The following is a 15,553-nucleotide window of genomic DNA, read 5'->3' on the forward strand; positions in this document are numbered from 1 at the left end:
TCTTCCAGGTCACTTATCTGTTCTGCCTCAGTTATTCTGCTATTGATTCCTTCTAGAGAATTTTTAATTTCATTTATTGTATGTTTATCATTGTTCGCTTGCTCTTTAATTCTTCTAGGTCCTTGTCAAACGTTTCTTGTACTTTCTCCATTCTATTTCCAAGATTTTGGATCATCTTTACTCTCATTATTCTGAATTCTTTTTCAGGTAGACTGCCTATTTCCTCTTCATTTGTTTGGTCTGGTGGGTTTTCACCTTGCTCCTTCATCTGCTGCATATTTCTCTGTCTTCTCATTTTGTTTAACTTACTGTGTTTGGGGTCTCCTTTTTGCAGGCTGCAGGTTAGTAGTTCCTATTGTTTTTGATGTCTGCCCCCAGTAGGTGAGATTGGTTTAGTGCCTTGTGTAGTCTTCCTTGTGGAAGGGACCAGTGCCTGTGTTCTGGTGGGTGGGGCTTCCCGGACCAGGGCTCGAACCGTGTCCTGCATTGGCAGGTGGATTCTTAACCACTGCACCACCAGGGAAGCCCAAAAGAATATACTTAATATTTTTGATTTTTTTGTTTCATCTGCAGAATAGCAATAATACTGCTCTTCTTGTTTCATAAGGTTAACCATTTAACAAGCCTTCATAAAATGTTGTAAAGTGTGTTCATGCTCTAGAAAAGCAAGGTTTACAGAGCTATTAATGTTGTCTACTACAGTACATTTTAAAGAAATGTGCTTCTATGATCCTTTTCAACTTTCCTGCAACTAATATAATCTTAATGCCCTTTATACGTCATTTAAATGTCTATTTGCTCTTTACTACACCTATGATTTTATTTGTTCTCAAATATAGCCACACCATTATATTTGCTGAGCGATCAAAGGGTTATTATGTAAAACATCTTCTGGTAGATGAGTTTCAGGATGTAGCTGTTCCAAATGTCTGTAGCTCAAGATAATAAGGAAGCTTTCCTTGACAAATGAAATAAATACCCTAGCTTGGATTAATAGCCAATCATCATTGCAAAGGCCAATTTTAATGAGGATGGGACCCTGCCCTGAGTATATATATGTGTACTTGGCAGACTGCTTTTTCTCTCTTTCTCTCTGAACTTCTTGCCTCAGAGCAGCATCTCTCTACTACCCTCATTCATCATCACTATGAAGAGCATCATCCTTGCTCTGGCAGCCACTACATGGGCTGTCACTCCACCTAGTAAGTTACGATTCCTTTTTAATATTCATGCAACATTAACTGCAACATATTCAGCCTTCAGTAATTATAGAATGTTAAAGTCAAAAGAAAATTTAGAAGACATCTATTTTGATTGGTCTAATCAACAGAGTGGGGGTGAATCAGACTTTGAGGAAGAGGAAGAGGAAGAGAGACTGAGAAGAATAAAAGGATTGTGAGCTTTCTGCTCAGTTCCTCATCGGGATCTCTCAGGTTTCTGACTTGGCCTTTCAGAAACCACCTATACAACTTTGAGACCATAATCCCAACTCTACCCTGGGCATGCCCACAGGATCTCCTGGACAGCCCTTTCTCCAATGACCAGAGATTCCCCCCACCACCTCATTTTTTTTTTTTTTTTTTTTGGTCAGAATCATATATCTCCAACTTTCCCCCGAGTTGGCCCTGAGTAAAGAAGTGACCTCTTTTAGGTCTGGCCTGGGCAAGGGATGTTGAGAAATGGGTTTTAGTTACTGTGAACAATGAAACAATGAATTCAGCTTTGCATTTCTAACTGTGGAATTTTCTATTTCTCCAATTCCTTCTCTCGAAATGAATCTCGTCCTACTCTCTTCTGGCGATCAAGCAATAGGGGCAGAGGTGAGTACATTTTCGGCATGCTCTTGGCAAAAATGAAATCAGAGCTAATGTGTAAATGAGTCATGAAAGTAGCTAAACTGACTCACAGTGGGCTGAAATAATTCCCTAGGATGTAAAACTGTTCCTACTGTACATTCCTGGTGGTGTTTCTTTCTTTAAAGGTTACAAAATGAATCTCCTTGCAAAAGGAGAAGAGCAGATAAAGTAAAGTTTTACCTTTTGGTAGCATTTTAAACTTTTCTCAGTATTTTTCACATTCATTATCCCACTGGACTCTCATTATAACCCTAAAAAGAGAGATTAATATTTCCTTCTTAAACTGCTAATTCTCATTTAAGGACTATTCTAGGACTGATTTATTTTTGCAGCACAGCACCTGGTCCATAAAAGATCTTCTAGACATGTTTGCTGAAAAGTTAAAGAGACTAGTACTCTTTCCACTCTCTTCTCCCTCTTTACCATCTCAATATGAGAATGATGCAGAATTGAAGGAAGAGAATGTAGGGTATTATTTTTCTTCCAATTACAGGTGGACTGCACCAAATACAACAGAAAAAGTGCCAGGATTGCATGCACAAGGGAATGGAGACCATTATGTGGCACAGATCAGAAAACTCACAGTAATAAATGCATGTTTTGTATGCTAAATCAGTAAGTACAGTACTCAATTTGGAGCCCTGTTTTGCTTTTGTTTTATGATCACAAAATTCACATTGGCCAAAATCTGCTTGGTTTTTAAAAACATGGTTTGACAAACCTTACCTTTTGTCATGATCCTCCAGTACTCTTTGGACATTGCTTTGTTTTGAAAAAATAGCTATATGTAAGGATATATATGTGTATATATTTCTTTGCTATCCAGCCAAATTCTCATTTATAGTATACAATGTCCCTCAGATTAGCTGCTACATATAGACATTTTTATTCCCACATTACATTTAAGGAAACTGGGTCTCAGGCGGGAAATATATTCTTGGTCAAAGTTTCATGAATCTCCTGTTTTACATCTTTCTTATCACTTAGTGGAAACTCAGAAGACAGCTGTCTCTATTTGGGCTGTTAGCCATGGACACTGTTATAAGACTGATCTATCCTTCATACCCCAGAGGAGAATCATGTTGCTTCTCTGATTGTCTGGAGAAGTCTAGGGAAGAGAATAAAAGCCCAAACGCAGAGTTGGAATTAGTTGGAATCCTCACCACCACCAGCCCCACCCATTAAATATTAAGTCCTCACTATAAACAACATCTCAGCTTCTAGGAGATTTTAAGAATGGTTATTACCAGCCATTCCAACAACTTTCTTTTTTTTTTTTCATTCCAACAACTTGAATTCACTCCTTTCTGATTAGTAGTTAAAATCATGGGCTTTTTATGCTAAAAACCCTGCAGAAAGTAGGCATAGAGGGAACTTTCCTCAACATAATAAAGGCCATATATGACAAACCCACAGCCAACATCGTCCCCAATGGTGAAAAACTGAAAGCATTTCCACTAAGATCAGGAACAAGACAAGGTTGCCCACTCTCACCACTCTTATTCAACATAGTTTTGGAAGTTTTAGCCACAGCAGTCAGAGACAAAAAAGAAATAAAAGGAATCCAAATTGGAAAAGAGGTAAAGCTGTCACTGTTTGCAGATGACATGATACTATACATAGAGAATCCTAAAGACATTACCAGAAAACTACTAGAGCTAATCAATGAATTTGGTAAAGTAGCAGGATACAAAATTAATGCACAGAAATCTCTGGCATTCCTATACACTAATGATGAAAAATCTGAAAGTGAAATCAAGAAAACACTCCCATTTACCACTGCAACAAAAAGAATAAAATATCTAGGAATAAACCTACCTAAGGAGACAAAAGACCTGTATGCAGAAAATTATAAGACACTGATGAAAGAAATTAAAGATGATACAAATAGATGGAGAGATATACCATGTTCCTGGATTGGAAGAATCAACATTGTGAAAATGACTCTACTACCTGAAGCAATCTACAGATTCAATGCAATCCCTATCAAACTACCACTGGCATTTTTCACAGAAGTAGAACAAAAAATTTCACAATTTGTATGGAAACACAAAAGACCCCGAATAGCCAAAGCAATCTTGAGAACGAAAAGTGGAGCTGGAGGAATCAGGCTCCCTGACTTCAGACTATACTACAAAGCTACAGTAATCAAGACAGTATGGTACTGGCACAAAAACAGATTGACAGATCAATGGAACAGGATAGAAAGCCCAGAGATAAACCCACGCACATAGGGTCACCTTATCTTTGATAAAGGAGGCAGGAATGTACAGTTGAGAAAGGACAGCCTCTTCAATAAGTGGTGCTGGGAAAACTGGACAGGTACATGTAAAAGTATGAGATTAGATCACTCCCTAACACCATACACAAAAATAAGCTCAAAATGGGTTAAAGACCTAAATGTAAGTCCAGAAACTATCAAACTCTTAGAGGAAAACATAGGCAGAACACTCTATGACATAAATCACAGCAAGATTCTTTTTGACCCACATCCTAGAGAAATGGAAATAAAAACAAAAATAAACAAATGTGACCTAATTAAACTTAAAAGCTTTTGCACAGCGAAGGAAACCATAAACAAGACCAAAAGACAACCTTCAGAATGGGAGAAAATATTTGCAAATGAAGCAACTGACAAAAGATTAATCTCCAAAATTTATAAGCAGCTCATGCAGCTCAATAACAAAAAAACAAACAACCCAATCCAAAAATGGGCAGAAGACCTAAATAGACATTTCTCCAAAGAAGATATACAGAATGCCAACAAACACATGAAAGAATGCTCAACATCATTAATCATTAGAGAAATGCAAATCAAAACTACAATGAGATATCATCTCACACCAGTCAGAATGGCCATCATCAAAAAATCTAGAAACAATAAATGCTGGAGAGGGTGTGGAGAAAAGGGAACACTCTTGCACTGCTGGTGGGAATGTGAATTGGTACAGCCACTATGGAGGACAGTATGGAGGTTCCTTAAAAAACTACAAATACAACTACCATATGACCCAGCAATCCCACTACTGGGCATATACCCTGAGAAAACTATAATTCAAAAATAGTCATGTACCAAAATCTTCATTGCAGCTCTATTTACAATAGCCCAGAGATGGAAACAACCTAAGTGTCCATCATCGGATGAATTGATAAAGAAGATGTGGCACATACATACAATGCAATATTACTCAGCCATAAAAAGAAATGAAATTGAGCTATTTGTAATGAGGTGGATAGACCTAGAGTCTGTCATACAGAGTGAAGTAAGTCAGAAAGAGAAAGACAAATACCGTATGCTAACACCTATATATGGAATTTAAGAAAAAAAATGTCATGAAGAACCTAGGGGTAAGACAGAAATAAAGACACAGACCTACTAGAGAATGGACTTGAGGATATGGGGAGCAGGAAGGGGAAGCTGTGACAAAGCAAGAGAGAGGCATGGACATATATACACTGCTAAACGTAAGGTAGATAGCTAGTGGGAAGCAGTCGCATAGTGCAGAGGGATCAGCTCGGTGCTTTGTGACCGCCTGGAGGGGTGGGATAGGGAGGGTGGGAGGGAGGGAGACGCAAGAGGGAAGAGATATGGGAACATATGTATATGTATAACTGATTCACCCTGTTATGAAGCAGAAACTAACACACCATTGTAAAGCAATTATACTTCAATAAAGATGTTAAAAAAAAAAAAAATCATGGGCTTTGGTGTCAGACATCTGGATTAGAATCCAGGCTGCAGTTAGTAGATCTGTGACATTAGGCAAATACCCAATTCGCTACACAATTCTGTATTCAGTAAGACAGAAATTATAATAGTGTTTAGGATTCACTGTGATAAAACATGTCAAACCTTAGCTAAGCAGCTGACACAGAGTGAATACTCAAAGAAATAAACTCTTCTTCCTTTTTATAATTTTCCTCCTTCTTTTCTAGACCTTCTGAAAATTTACAAATATAATAGCAAGTGTTATCCAAAATAAGGTCTCTCAGGATATGCAAATTCATGCCCTAATAAAACCATCAGAGACTGAAGACTGAGATGGTATTGATTATATTATCTCATATCTTCTTTTTAGAAGGAAGAAATCTAATACTCAGAAAGGAGAAATGACTATAACAAAATTACATAAACTGTAAGTGCCAGAGATGTATGTGTGCATATTTTCTTTTAAAACTGCAAAAATGTTTGCACACTATATTATGCTTTTGATTTCCATCTGAATATTCATGGACTATTTTAAAAGTGCCCAATCTCCTTTTAATGTTGATCTTTTTATGTTTTTATTTGTTTGCAAAATGATCATCTATCAAAGATGTTGATGGTAAATATCAGCTAACTAGGGTAGAATATTAACCAGCACTCTTCATTCTTAGTTCAGGTCAGACAACACAAAATGACATATGACTATGTTTTACTCTGTAGATTATGAAATATCAAATAACTGTATGACCCATTCAATAAAATTTACTTTTCCAGACAGAAAGGATCTCAACTCAGGAAACTTCATGATGATGAATGTGTAAGTATACACAGAAATTTTATTTATTCTTAATATAAAATGTTTTAACAATTTCTCACTTTCATCAAGAAAAAGTGTTTTCAGATATGTATTCTAGAAATGATCTATGACTATGAGTAGTCATAGATAAGACACCTGGCCAGCCTAAACAGAAAACCTAAAGTATAATTTATTTACCCAGAGGAAGACTCCACAAACTTTATTCGTAGCCCTTAACTGGGGCAGATTGATGTACATGTGGTTATTTTCTAATACTGCAACTAATTAGCAGGTTAAGAAAAGAACATTAGGGACTTAAGAACACTAATAACAGTAAAAAAAAAAGTTATTTAAAAAGCACGAAAAAAATTCAAGAACACAAAAGTAGAGATAATTTAGGGGTAAAGAGCTATGTGAGTGGAAAGTCAATAATTTTAATAGAGCTTGAAATGTGATACTATAAGAGAATGGCAAACATGGGGTTGTGGTAGTAAAGACAGTTCATTTTAAGGATGGGCACCTAACCCATTGTGGTGGGTGAGGGAGAGAAATGCGGCCATGAAACTGTTACAAAAGTAAAATGATATTTGAAGGAGAAGTAGCGGTCAGTCTGATGGATGAAGTGGGTAAGGGCATGCAAAGTAGGATAAATATGAGAAGCAAAGGCACAGGGATGTTCAGGAGCAGGAAACACTGGGAATTCAGTCCTTAAATTCAGCTGGGATAAAAGGCAGAGCAGATGAGACTGGAGAGATAAGCATGGGTCATGAGGGGGCTTTCTGTTGATGGAATCAGTTAAATATTTGAACAAGATCAGATTTGGTTTCTAAAAATATCACTCTGGCATCAATGTGGAGGGTGAGTGAGGGTGCTGTTAGTCATATAATGAGCTAGTGTATTAGTATGCCAGGCTGCCATAACAAAATACAGATCTTCCTCCATTTAGGATGGGGTTATATCCCGATAAACCCATCATAAATTGAAAATATGCACCTAACCTACCAGCCTCACCTACCTTAAATGTGCTCAGAACACTTACATTAGCCTACAGTTGGGCAAAATCATATAACACACAGCCTATTTTATAAAGTAATAAGATGTTGAATATCTCATGTAATTTATTGAATACTGAAAAAGTGAAAAACAGTGGTTGTATGGGTACAGAATGGTTGTCAACATACGGATAGTTTACCCTGGTGACTGTATGGCTGACTTGGGTGCTGTGGCTCACTGCTCAGCATCACAAGAGAATATTGTACTGCTTATCACTAGCTCAGGGAAAGATCAAATTTCAAAGTACAGTTTCTGCTAAATGCATATTGCTTTCACATCACCATAAAGTCAAAAAATTGTTATTTGAACCATCATAAGTAGGGAACTGTCTATACCACAGATTGGGTGACTTAAACAATAGGAATTTATATTCTCACAGTTCTAGAAGTCCAAGATCAAGGCACCAGAAGATCTGGTGTCAGGTAAGAGCCCACTTCCAGGTTCACAGTCTACTATCTTCTTGCTGTGTCTTCCCATGGTAGAAGGGGCAAGGTTGCTCGCCAGACACTGTTTCATAAGGGCACTAATTCCATTCATGAGGGCTATGCCTTCACGACCTAATCATCTCTGAAGAGTTCTACCTCCTAATACCATCACATTGAGGATTGACTACAACATATGAATTCTGGGGGGATATAAATATTCAGGCAGTAACACATGCGAGACCTTTAGGATGATGGTCATGCTAGCTCATGACTGGAATGGTGAGCACATGGGTGTTGACCCTGTAATAATAAATAATTTGCTTAACTATAAGCAACAACAATGACAAAGTCTACATATTGTAGAGTGGATATATTGTAGAGTACATTATATAACCTATGTTTTAAAAATATATGTAATTATACAATAATTACATAATTTTCTTTTTTAACCTATAAATTGAAAAAGTGAGTTTACTTACATAAACTCTGCTTTTGTCTAAACAAAATTTTCCTAGGCAGATATGCAAGTCTGGACAATGTTGTCCTGTGGCTTCAATAAAAAACCCTGAGAAGGGAAAGACTTTCCCCTATGGTCCAGGGTGGGACCGATCACTTGTGTGGTGGCTTTCCTGTGATGGAGAAACAGCTCTGAGAACCTAAAGAATGGCAGATTAGTACTGTGGTGGAGTTATAATTGGTCAAAGAATGGACTAGACTGTGAAAGTTCTACGGTTTGGGCAGTGGAATTGACTTTCCTTTCTACTGGAGAACATGCAGTCTTAGGTAAAATCCTGTGAAGGATTTCCACATCCCTAATGGTGGTAAGAATCTGCTTTGGCCACACACCTATGGTCAATTAACCTTCAACAAATGAGTCAAGAATGTACAATGGAGAAAAGACAGTCTCTTCACTGAGTGACACTGGGAAAATTGGACAGCTACATGTAAAAGAAAAAAATTAGAACATTCTCTAACATCATATACAAAAATAAACTCAACATGGATTAAAGACCTAAATGTAAGACTGGATACTATAAAACCCTTGGAGGAAAACATAGGCAGAACACACTTTGACACAAATTGCAGTAATATGTTTTTGGACCCATCTCCTAGAGTAATGAAAATAAAAGTAAAAATAAACAAATGGGACCTAATTAAACTTAAAAGCTTCTGCATGGCAAAGAAAACTATAAACAAAATGAAAAGACAACCTGCAAAATGGGAGAAAATATTTGCAAATGATGCTACTGACAAGGGATTAATTTCCAAAATATACAAACAGCTCATATAGCTTAATATCAAAAACAAAACAAAAAAAGAAAACAACTCAATCAAAAGATGGGCAGATGACCTAAACAGACATTTCTCCAAAGAAGACATAGAGATGGCCAACAGGCACGTGAAAAGATGCTCAACATTGCTAATTATTAGCGAAATGCAAATCAAAACTACAATGAGCTATCACCTCACACAAGTCAGAATGGCCATCATTAAAATGCTGGAGAGGGTGTGGAGAAAAGAGAACCCTCCTACACTGTTGGTGGGGATGCAAATTGTGCAGCGACTACAGAGAACAGTATGGAGGGTCCTTAAAAAACTAAAAATAGAGCTACCATATGATCCAGCAATCCCACTTCTGGGCATATATCTGGACAAAACTATAATTCAAAAAGATACATGCACCCCTAAGTTCACAGTAGCACTATTCACAATAGCCAAAATATGGAAACAATCTAAAGGTCCATTGACAGATGAATGGATAAAGAAAATGTGGTACATGTATACAATGGAATACTACTCAGCCATAAAAATTAATAAAATAATACCATTTGCAGCAACATGCATGTACCTAGAGATTATCATATCAAGTGAAGTCAGGTAGAGAAAGATAAATATCACATAATATCACTTGCACATGGAATCTAAAAAAAAAAAGATACAAATGAACTTGTTTAAAAAACAGGAACAGACAGACACAGAAAACAAACTTACGGTTACCAAAGGGGAAAGGGTGGGGGAGGGATAAATTAGGAGTTTCAGATTAACAGATACACACTGCTATATACGAAACAGATAAACAACAAGGACCCACTGTATAGCACAGGGAACAATATTCAATAACTTGTAATAACCTATAATGGAAAAGAACCTGAAGAAGAATATATATATATGTATTATAATATATATATATATAACTGAATCACTTTGCTGTACACCTGAAACTAACACAACATTGTAAATTAACTATACTTCAATAAAAAAATAAACTTAAAAAAAAAGAATCTGCTTTGGACTGTAGAGTGAGTTGTTGGTTTTTTAAAATATTCGTTTGAGGTGACACTGGAACATACAAACTGAATTATTTCATAGCTAGGAATAGGAGCCTGACATCTAGGAACAAAGCCCCAAATTGTAGCTTCTGGAATTCAACCATGGGTATGAGAGATGATGAGGAAGTCAAAGACTAAGGATTCTTTGAGGAAGATGGGATCCCTCAGTCTTATTTACTCTCCTCTCCCAATATTAGTTCAACTGGAATTTGGAAAAGCTAAAAATATTTTAGCTTGATTTTTTCCTATGTTTTTCTTTTTCTTCTATGTATTTTCCTCTATGTATTTAATCTACAGGATTAAATACTGTTTGTAGACCTCTCTCTGTTATCTTATTTTTGTAGCTATTAAACAGGGTCACATTGATAATATGCAATTCCTTTTATCTTAGGAAAGTTTGCTTCACTTTTACCTAGTCAATATATTGGATCTGTGGAAATTACTGTTTGATTTCTCATTGCTGTTATGGATGAGTATCAGAGGGGCCATGATTCATACTGGAATGTCACAAGAGTCAGGAAGCTCAAATGTTAAAATTTGCTTCTTCAAGTCTGCCTTCCACGAGTAATTATTTGTTTAATAATATTCTCCTGCCAAGGTATAAGCTCCATTAAGGTAAAGAATATGCCATTCTTTTTCACGGCTGTATTTCCAGTGCCCATACAACTCCTGACAAACCAGAATCCCAGACAGTAGAAGGCCTACAGGAACTCATTTAACCAGTGATACCCTGCTAATAACAAAATCTGTGACAAAGCAAAGTTGAGAAAAATGTAAATTATTTATTATCAGGTGGGAAGTAATTTCACGCTCATTATTACCTTTGAATACTCATACAATGCAATCAATCTGCGGCTCTGAGCCCATAAAGCCCATATCAGTAGCGGAGGCAGGCAGTTTTCCAAGCTGTTTAAATGTTAGCTCACTTAAACCTCCAAAGAGTTCCTTAAGGAAGGTTTGATTACCCCATTGTGAAAATGGGAAAATTCCGTCCAGAGAGGAAAAATTACTTTTCAAGTTGACAAAAATATTGTAACTTGATCTTTTGCTTTTATGTCCAGAATCCTTCCTAAACAATGGGATGCCTCTACCTCTGTGAACTGGGAGATGACTGATTTACTTAGGAAGATGACAGGGTATTTTCAAATTGTTCCATATTAGACTTACAGAGCCCACAGGTTGGATGAAAACCACTTCTTTCATATTCTAAGTGACCCAGGTCCTTTCTGGAAGTTTCCAGTAGTTCTGTTTTTAGGCTTTTATTGAAATGAAGTAATGAGACAAATTAACTGAGGTAAATAAAAGTTTGTTCATTCCAGTATTGTTAAGAATAATGAAATTGAAATCAGCCTAACTGAGCAACTATGGAAGAATATTAATATAATAAAAATCCATATATGTGATAGAATATGACACTAGGCGTCTAAATTCATGTTCCATATGACTATATTAAAAGATCAAGAAAATGTCACAGTACATTTCTAAGTCAAAAAAGTGTAAAACAATATATACTACAAAAATTTGATCAAATATGACAAGAACATGTATATATGTTCATTTCTGTGTATGTATATATAGATTTTTTTTTAAAAACTGGAATGATATAATTCAATACAGTTTATGTTTCACAGTTATCTATGGGTTTTGAGGTTTCTTGTCTTTTTATTTCTTTTCTAATATTTCTACTTTTTGAATTTTCTAAACTTGTATTTCCTTGACATAAGAAGAATTGCTTTTTAAAAAATGTAACATAGAGGCAGGAAGTTCAGAAATTAGGAGGAAACCCAGCTCTGATAAGGTATCTTCCTTGTTACAAAGCTGTAAAGGTTTGGATTGCTACAGGACAAGGCTGGACCCACTGCAAATGGCATCCACAGACCTCATCTGTCACTGCAACCTCCTCTCTTCCTCAGCTGTTTCCACATTTTTCATTCTGGCCAAAGGCACTAATTATTGTTGTGGAACATTCAATACTTCTATGCTCTTTCCTACTGTGGTATGTTTCTTCTGCTGTTGCCTCTTTGGATTGCCCACCCAGGGCTGCCCTGGCCAGCGATCCGTTCCCACCACCCGAGTCTTGTAGGCATCTCTGTACTCCCTTCCCCAACACCTCCTGCTGAGTTTGTCTTTGACTCATCCTAAATGTTTGGCCTCCCAGGGCCTGCTCAGCCCAGCACACAATGCATCAGTGTCTTCCCTCTCCTACACAGCTATTCTATCCCCTCTTGAGGCGCTAACACATGCTCCTTAAAGGAGAGGCACCAGCCACAAATACATTACATCTCACTTCCTTTCTGAGGTGAGTCAACCTGGGTACACGTTGCAGGGAGAGTGGGCATCTGGCATTGTGTTCTGGTACAGCTGGATCTCCCACTGTTGAAGCCCCATTCCTAAAAGAATCCAGGGAAGATGTCAGGAAGAGATGGGAATGTATTTAGAAAAACATGGAATCATAGACTGTCTCAGGAGCGGGCCAAGCAGACAGCTCTGGACATTGTTCCAGGAGCCTCCAGACATCCTGGAGAGTGGAGTACTGTGGAAACATCTCAGTGTCTCAGATAACAAATATCACACCATAGCATAAAGGCAAGTTCATGTATATTACCTATCAACATATGCTACAGAGCAGAGAAAACGGCCTCTAGGACATAGGGAGGACCAGGTCACTTTTGCAGGAACAGGAAGACAGGGAGAGTTCAATGTGGTCCTTGGTCAGGACCTGGAACCTCCATATACCATTCTTTAGGGTCAGAAAGACTGCTACAAGGAAAGGCAATCCCAAGGGAGGATTTGCTCACTGAATTCTCCCTTTCTGTGTCTGGATGAAATAGCTTTGGAACTCCTGTGAGATAGAGTTTGCAGTCTCTCAGAATGCTCCAAGAGGGTTTAGCTTTCCAAGTCAGAAGATTCTCAGCACAGCCAAGTAGGCCTGGAGTATTAGAAATTTTTTTCTTAATCTCAAGAGGCAATCTCTGCTTCATGACCAAGTACAGACCTGCTTCCTCTATTGAGAAGCCCTTGTTGTCTAGAAGCCTCTAGCAGCCTCATCATTTTCTTTGTATCCTTTCAAATAAAAAAATTTTGAGAGAATCGTCAGGTAAGGTGCCTTTTCAAGACACTTAAAATATCTCCATCCTAACATAATACAGTTATTCCCAAACAGTAACCTCTGATTTACTTCTGTCTTCTAAGTAGTCACAGGTCTGTCACTGAGATCTATACATTTATTTATAACTAAGCAAAGTTTATTCCTGAGCATTTGTTCTCGGAGAAGGAGCATACAATACGTATACTGGAGATGAATATTCACTTCAGAAGTGGTCTTAATATCCTGATAGCCTCTTCTTTTGTGATTGTATCAAAAGGCAACATCCTGAAGCAGTATCTCAGAGAATTATTCTAAGGACACGCCAGGAGGAAAAATGGCCAAATCCTTCCCAGTACTCTGCTCACTTCTGTTCTTTATCGTGATACATTTGACGTTACCTTCTGGTGAGTAATGTAGCTGTTTTGCGCAGGGATGTAAGGTTGATTGCTGGGCTGTGACATGATAATCTAGAAGAGAAGGCTTTGAGATTTTTGTGTATATATATTTTTATTAAGTGTATCATTTTACTATACTTATATATCTGTATATATAGAGAGACAGACAATGGAGTGTGATCAAAAAAAAAAAAAAAAAAGGCTCTGGGCCAATGGGCAGGGGCCTTAGCTTTCCCATCTATTAATGCAGACTATAAGACCTAACTCGTGGGGACCAAGGGCTTGGGTGACTGGGTGAGGTAACATGTGAAAGTGACTGGCAATATGCCTCCAAGACAGTGCATCACAAAAATTCAGAACTTTTGAAAATGCTCTGCCATATATCTGACTGGGTCATTATCTTTTGTGTCCTTTTTTAGAGAAGTCATGTAGAGCGACCTAGCTTCAAAGACTGAAGAGCTTAGTTTTCTTACATATCTGCCATGAATTCTTGGGCATTTCATAAGATATGGGGATTGGGTTAAAAGATCTCTTTAAAGTTCTAGCATTTCTTAATTTCTTTCATATATTGGCTGTCAGCTCTGAATCCTCTCAAGCCCAGGCTAATTACTGTTAATCAAAAAATTATTTGGTACACTGGACTGGCAGTGATGCACCTATATAGTCTTCTGCTGATTATCTACCAGGAGTAAAAGAGTTACCCCACATTTTAAAAAAATGAATGAATATATGTATAAATGAAATAATGTTTTCAATTATTGCAAGCTTTCTTGGTACTACATAGAACTCTTTTATTCTGTCAACAAATTAAGCTATGACTTACCAGATACTAGATTCTTTAACTATTTTCATTTGTTATGGTTTCAGGCCCTCCACACTGGCGGCCACCACATGGAAATATTAAGGTAATTTTCCTCTAAATTTCCTGGGAACGAGGCTCTGAGTTTTCTTTGGAATTACTATTTTAGAACCTTACTGAGGCAAGTGATGTTCTTCAATGTCACATGAATGTGGCAGGTACACTGTAGGTATAGGAGTTCAGAGGAGAGTAATCCAAACTGGGACCCAAGCTGAGATTTGGTCATAGGTATACCACAGAGCCCTCGGTAGTGCCTGGAAAATGTTTATGGACACTGGCGGTTGCCAGGGGGCAGGGCAGGTTCTTATATGCCCACAGACTTGGGCATAACATGGTTTCTGCTCTGGAGGGGCTCACAGTTTGGTGGAAAGAATGCTCCTAACTGCCCTGTGATATGCAGAGAATGCCTACGGGAGTTGTGAATGGCAAACGCCAACTCTAAGATATAGACTGAGGAAATGTGAAGGAACAGGAAATCTCTGAACAGAGCCTCAAATTCTGTTTCCAACTCGTATGAGGGCAAAGTGACAGAGACACCTTTTTCATTTTCAGCTATACCTCTGAGCACTGAACATATTGTGGGGTAAAATAAATGTTTAATAAATGGGGGAAATAGTGAAATGAAAGATTGTTTTGGTTTTTTGATGTGGATTTGCATCACTGTAGTTCCTCACTTCAGGAGCACTTGCACTTTAAGCTTTTGTCTCATTAGTAAATTTTAAATTTTACTTCTTAAAAAAATATATTCATGAGTTGACTGGTGAGAAAGATGTTTTGAGGGCAGCTTGGCCTTCAAGGGACGCAGAGATCAGAGTGTAGAACCTGTCAGAGGCTATAGCTCCAGCAAAAAAGTCTATAAAATTTGTCCAGGATTTATACTCTAGTCTAATAGAGTTGAGTCCTAAAGTTTTCCTCTTAAGAAGGTTGCCTGCAAGAGTAGTCCTCCACTTGTCCATAAATTTATAAACAAAAATAACCTTACTCATTCTTACTTATTTTCTCATGAAGCTTACAAAAATAGCCAGAAAAAATGAAGAGAGTGACT

The 15,553-nt window shown here is 37.5% G+C and overlaps 1 protein-coding gene across 3 annotated transcripts; it reads left to right on the forward strand.

Moving 5' to 3' along the window:
- The first annotated feature begins 1,411 nt into the window (after positions 1 to 1,411).
- LOC149749683 (double-headed protease inhibitor, submandibular gland-like) lies at positions 1,412 to 13,628 on the forward strand. 3 transcript variants are annotated; one of them, XR_016392796.1, is made up of 5 exons: positions 1,412 to 1,820; positions 2,350 to 2,471; positions 5,936 to 5,992; positions 6,337 to 9,372; positions 10,400 to 10,715. XR_016392796.1 is itself a non-coding variant. In XM_089909478.1 (5 exons), exons 1-5 carry the CDS (start codon positions 1,773 to 1,775, stop codon positions 13,541 to 13,543), a joined length of 282 nt encoding a protein of 93 aa, XP_089765604.1. In that variant the 5' UTR covers positions 1,412 to 1,772; the 3' UTR covers positions 13,544 to 13,628. The 3 variants fall into 3 exon arrangements, 2 of the variants coding, with proteins under 2 accessions (XP_089765604.1, XP_089765603.1); XM_089909478.1 differs by lacking the exon at positions 10,400 to 10,715 and adding an exon at positions 13,532 to 13,628 and having other exon boundaries at positions 6,337 to 6,379; XM_089909477.1 differs by having other exon boundaries at positions 6,337 to 10,715.
- Positions 13,629 to 15,553: the final 1,925 nt, after the last annotated feature.

This window comes from Delphinapterus leucas, chromosome 3 (assembly GCF_059928025.1).
Source record: "Delphinapterus leucas isolate spDelLeu-1000000601 "Yukka" chromosome 3, BTC_Dleu_Yukka2, whole genome shotgun sequence".
Taxonomy (NCBI): Eukaryota; Metazoa; Chordata; class Mammalia; order Artiodactyla; family Monodontidae; genus Delphinapterus; species Delphinapterus leucas.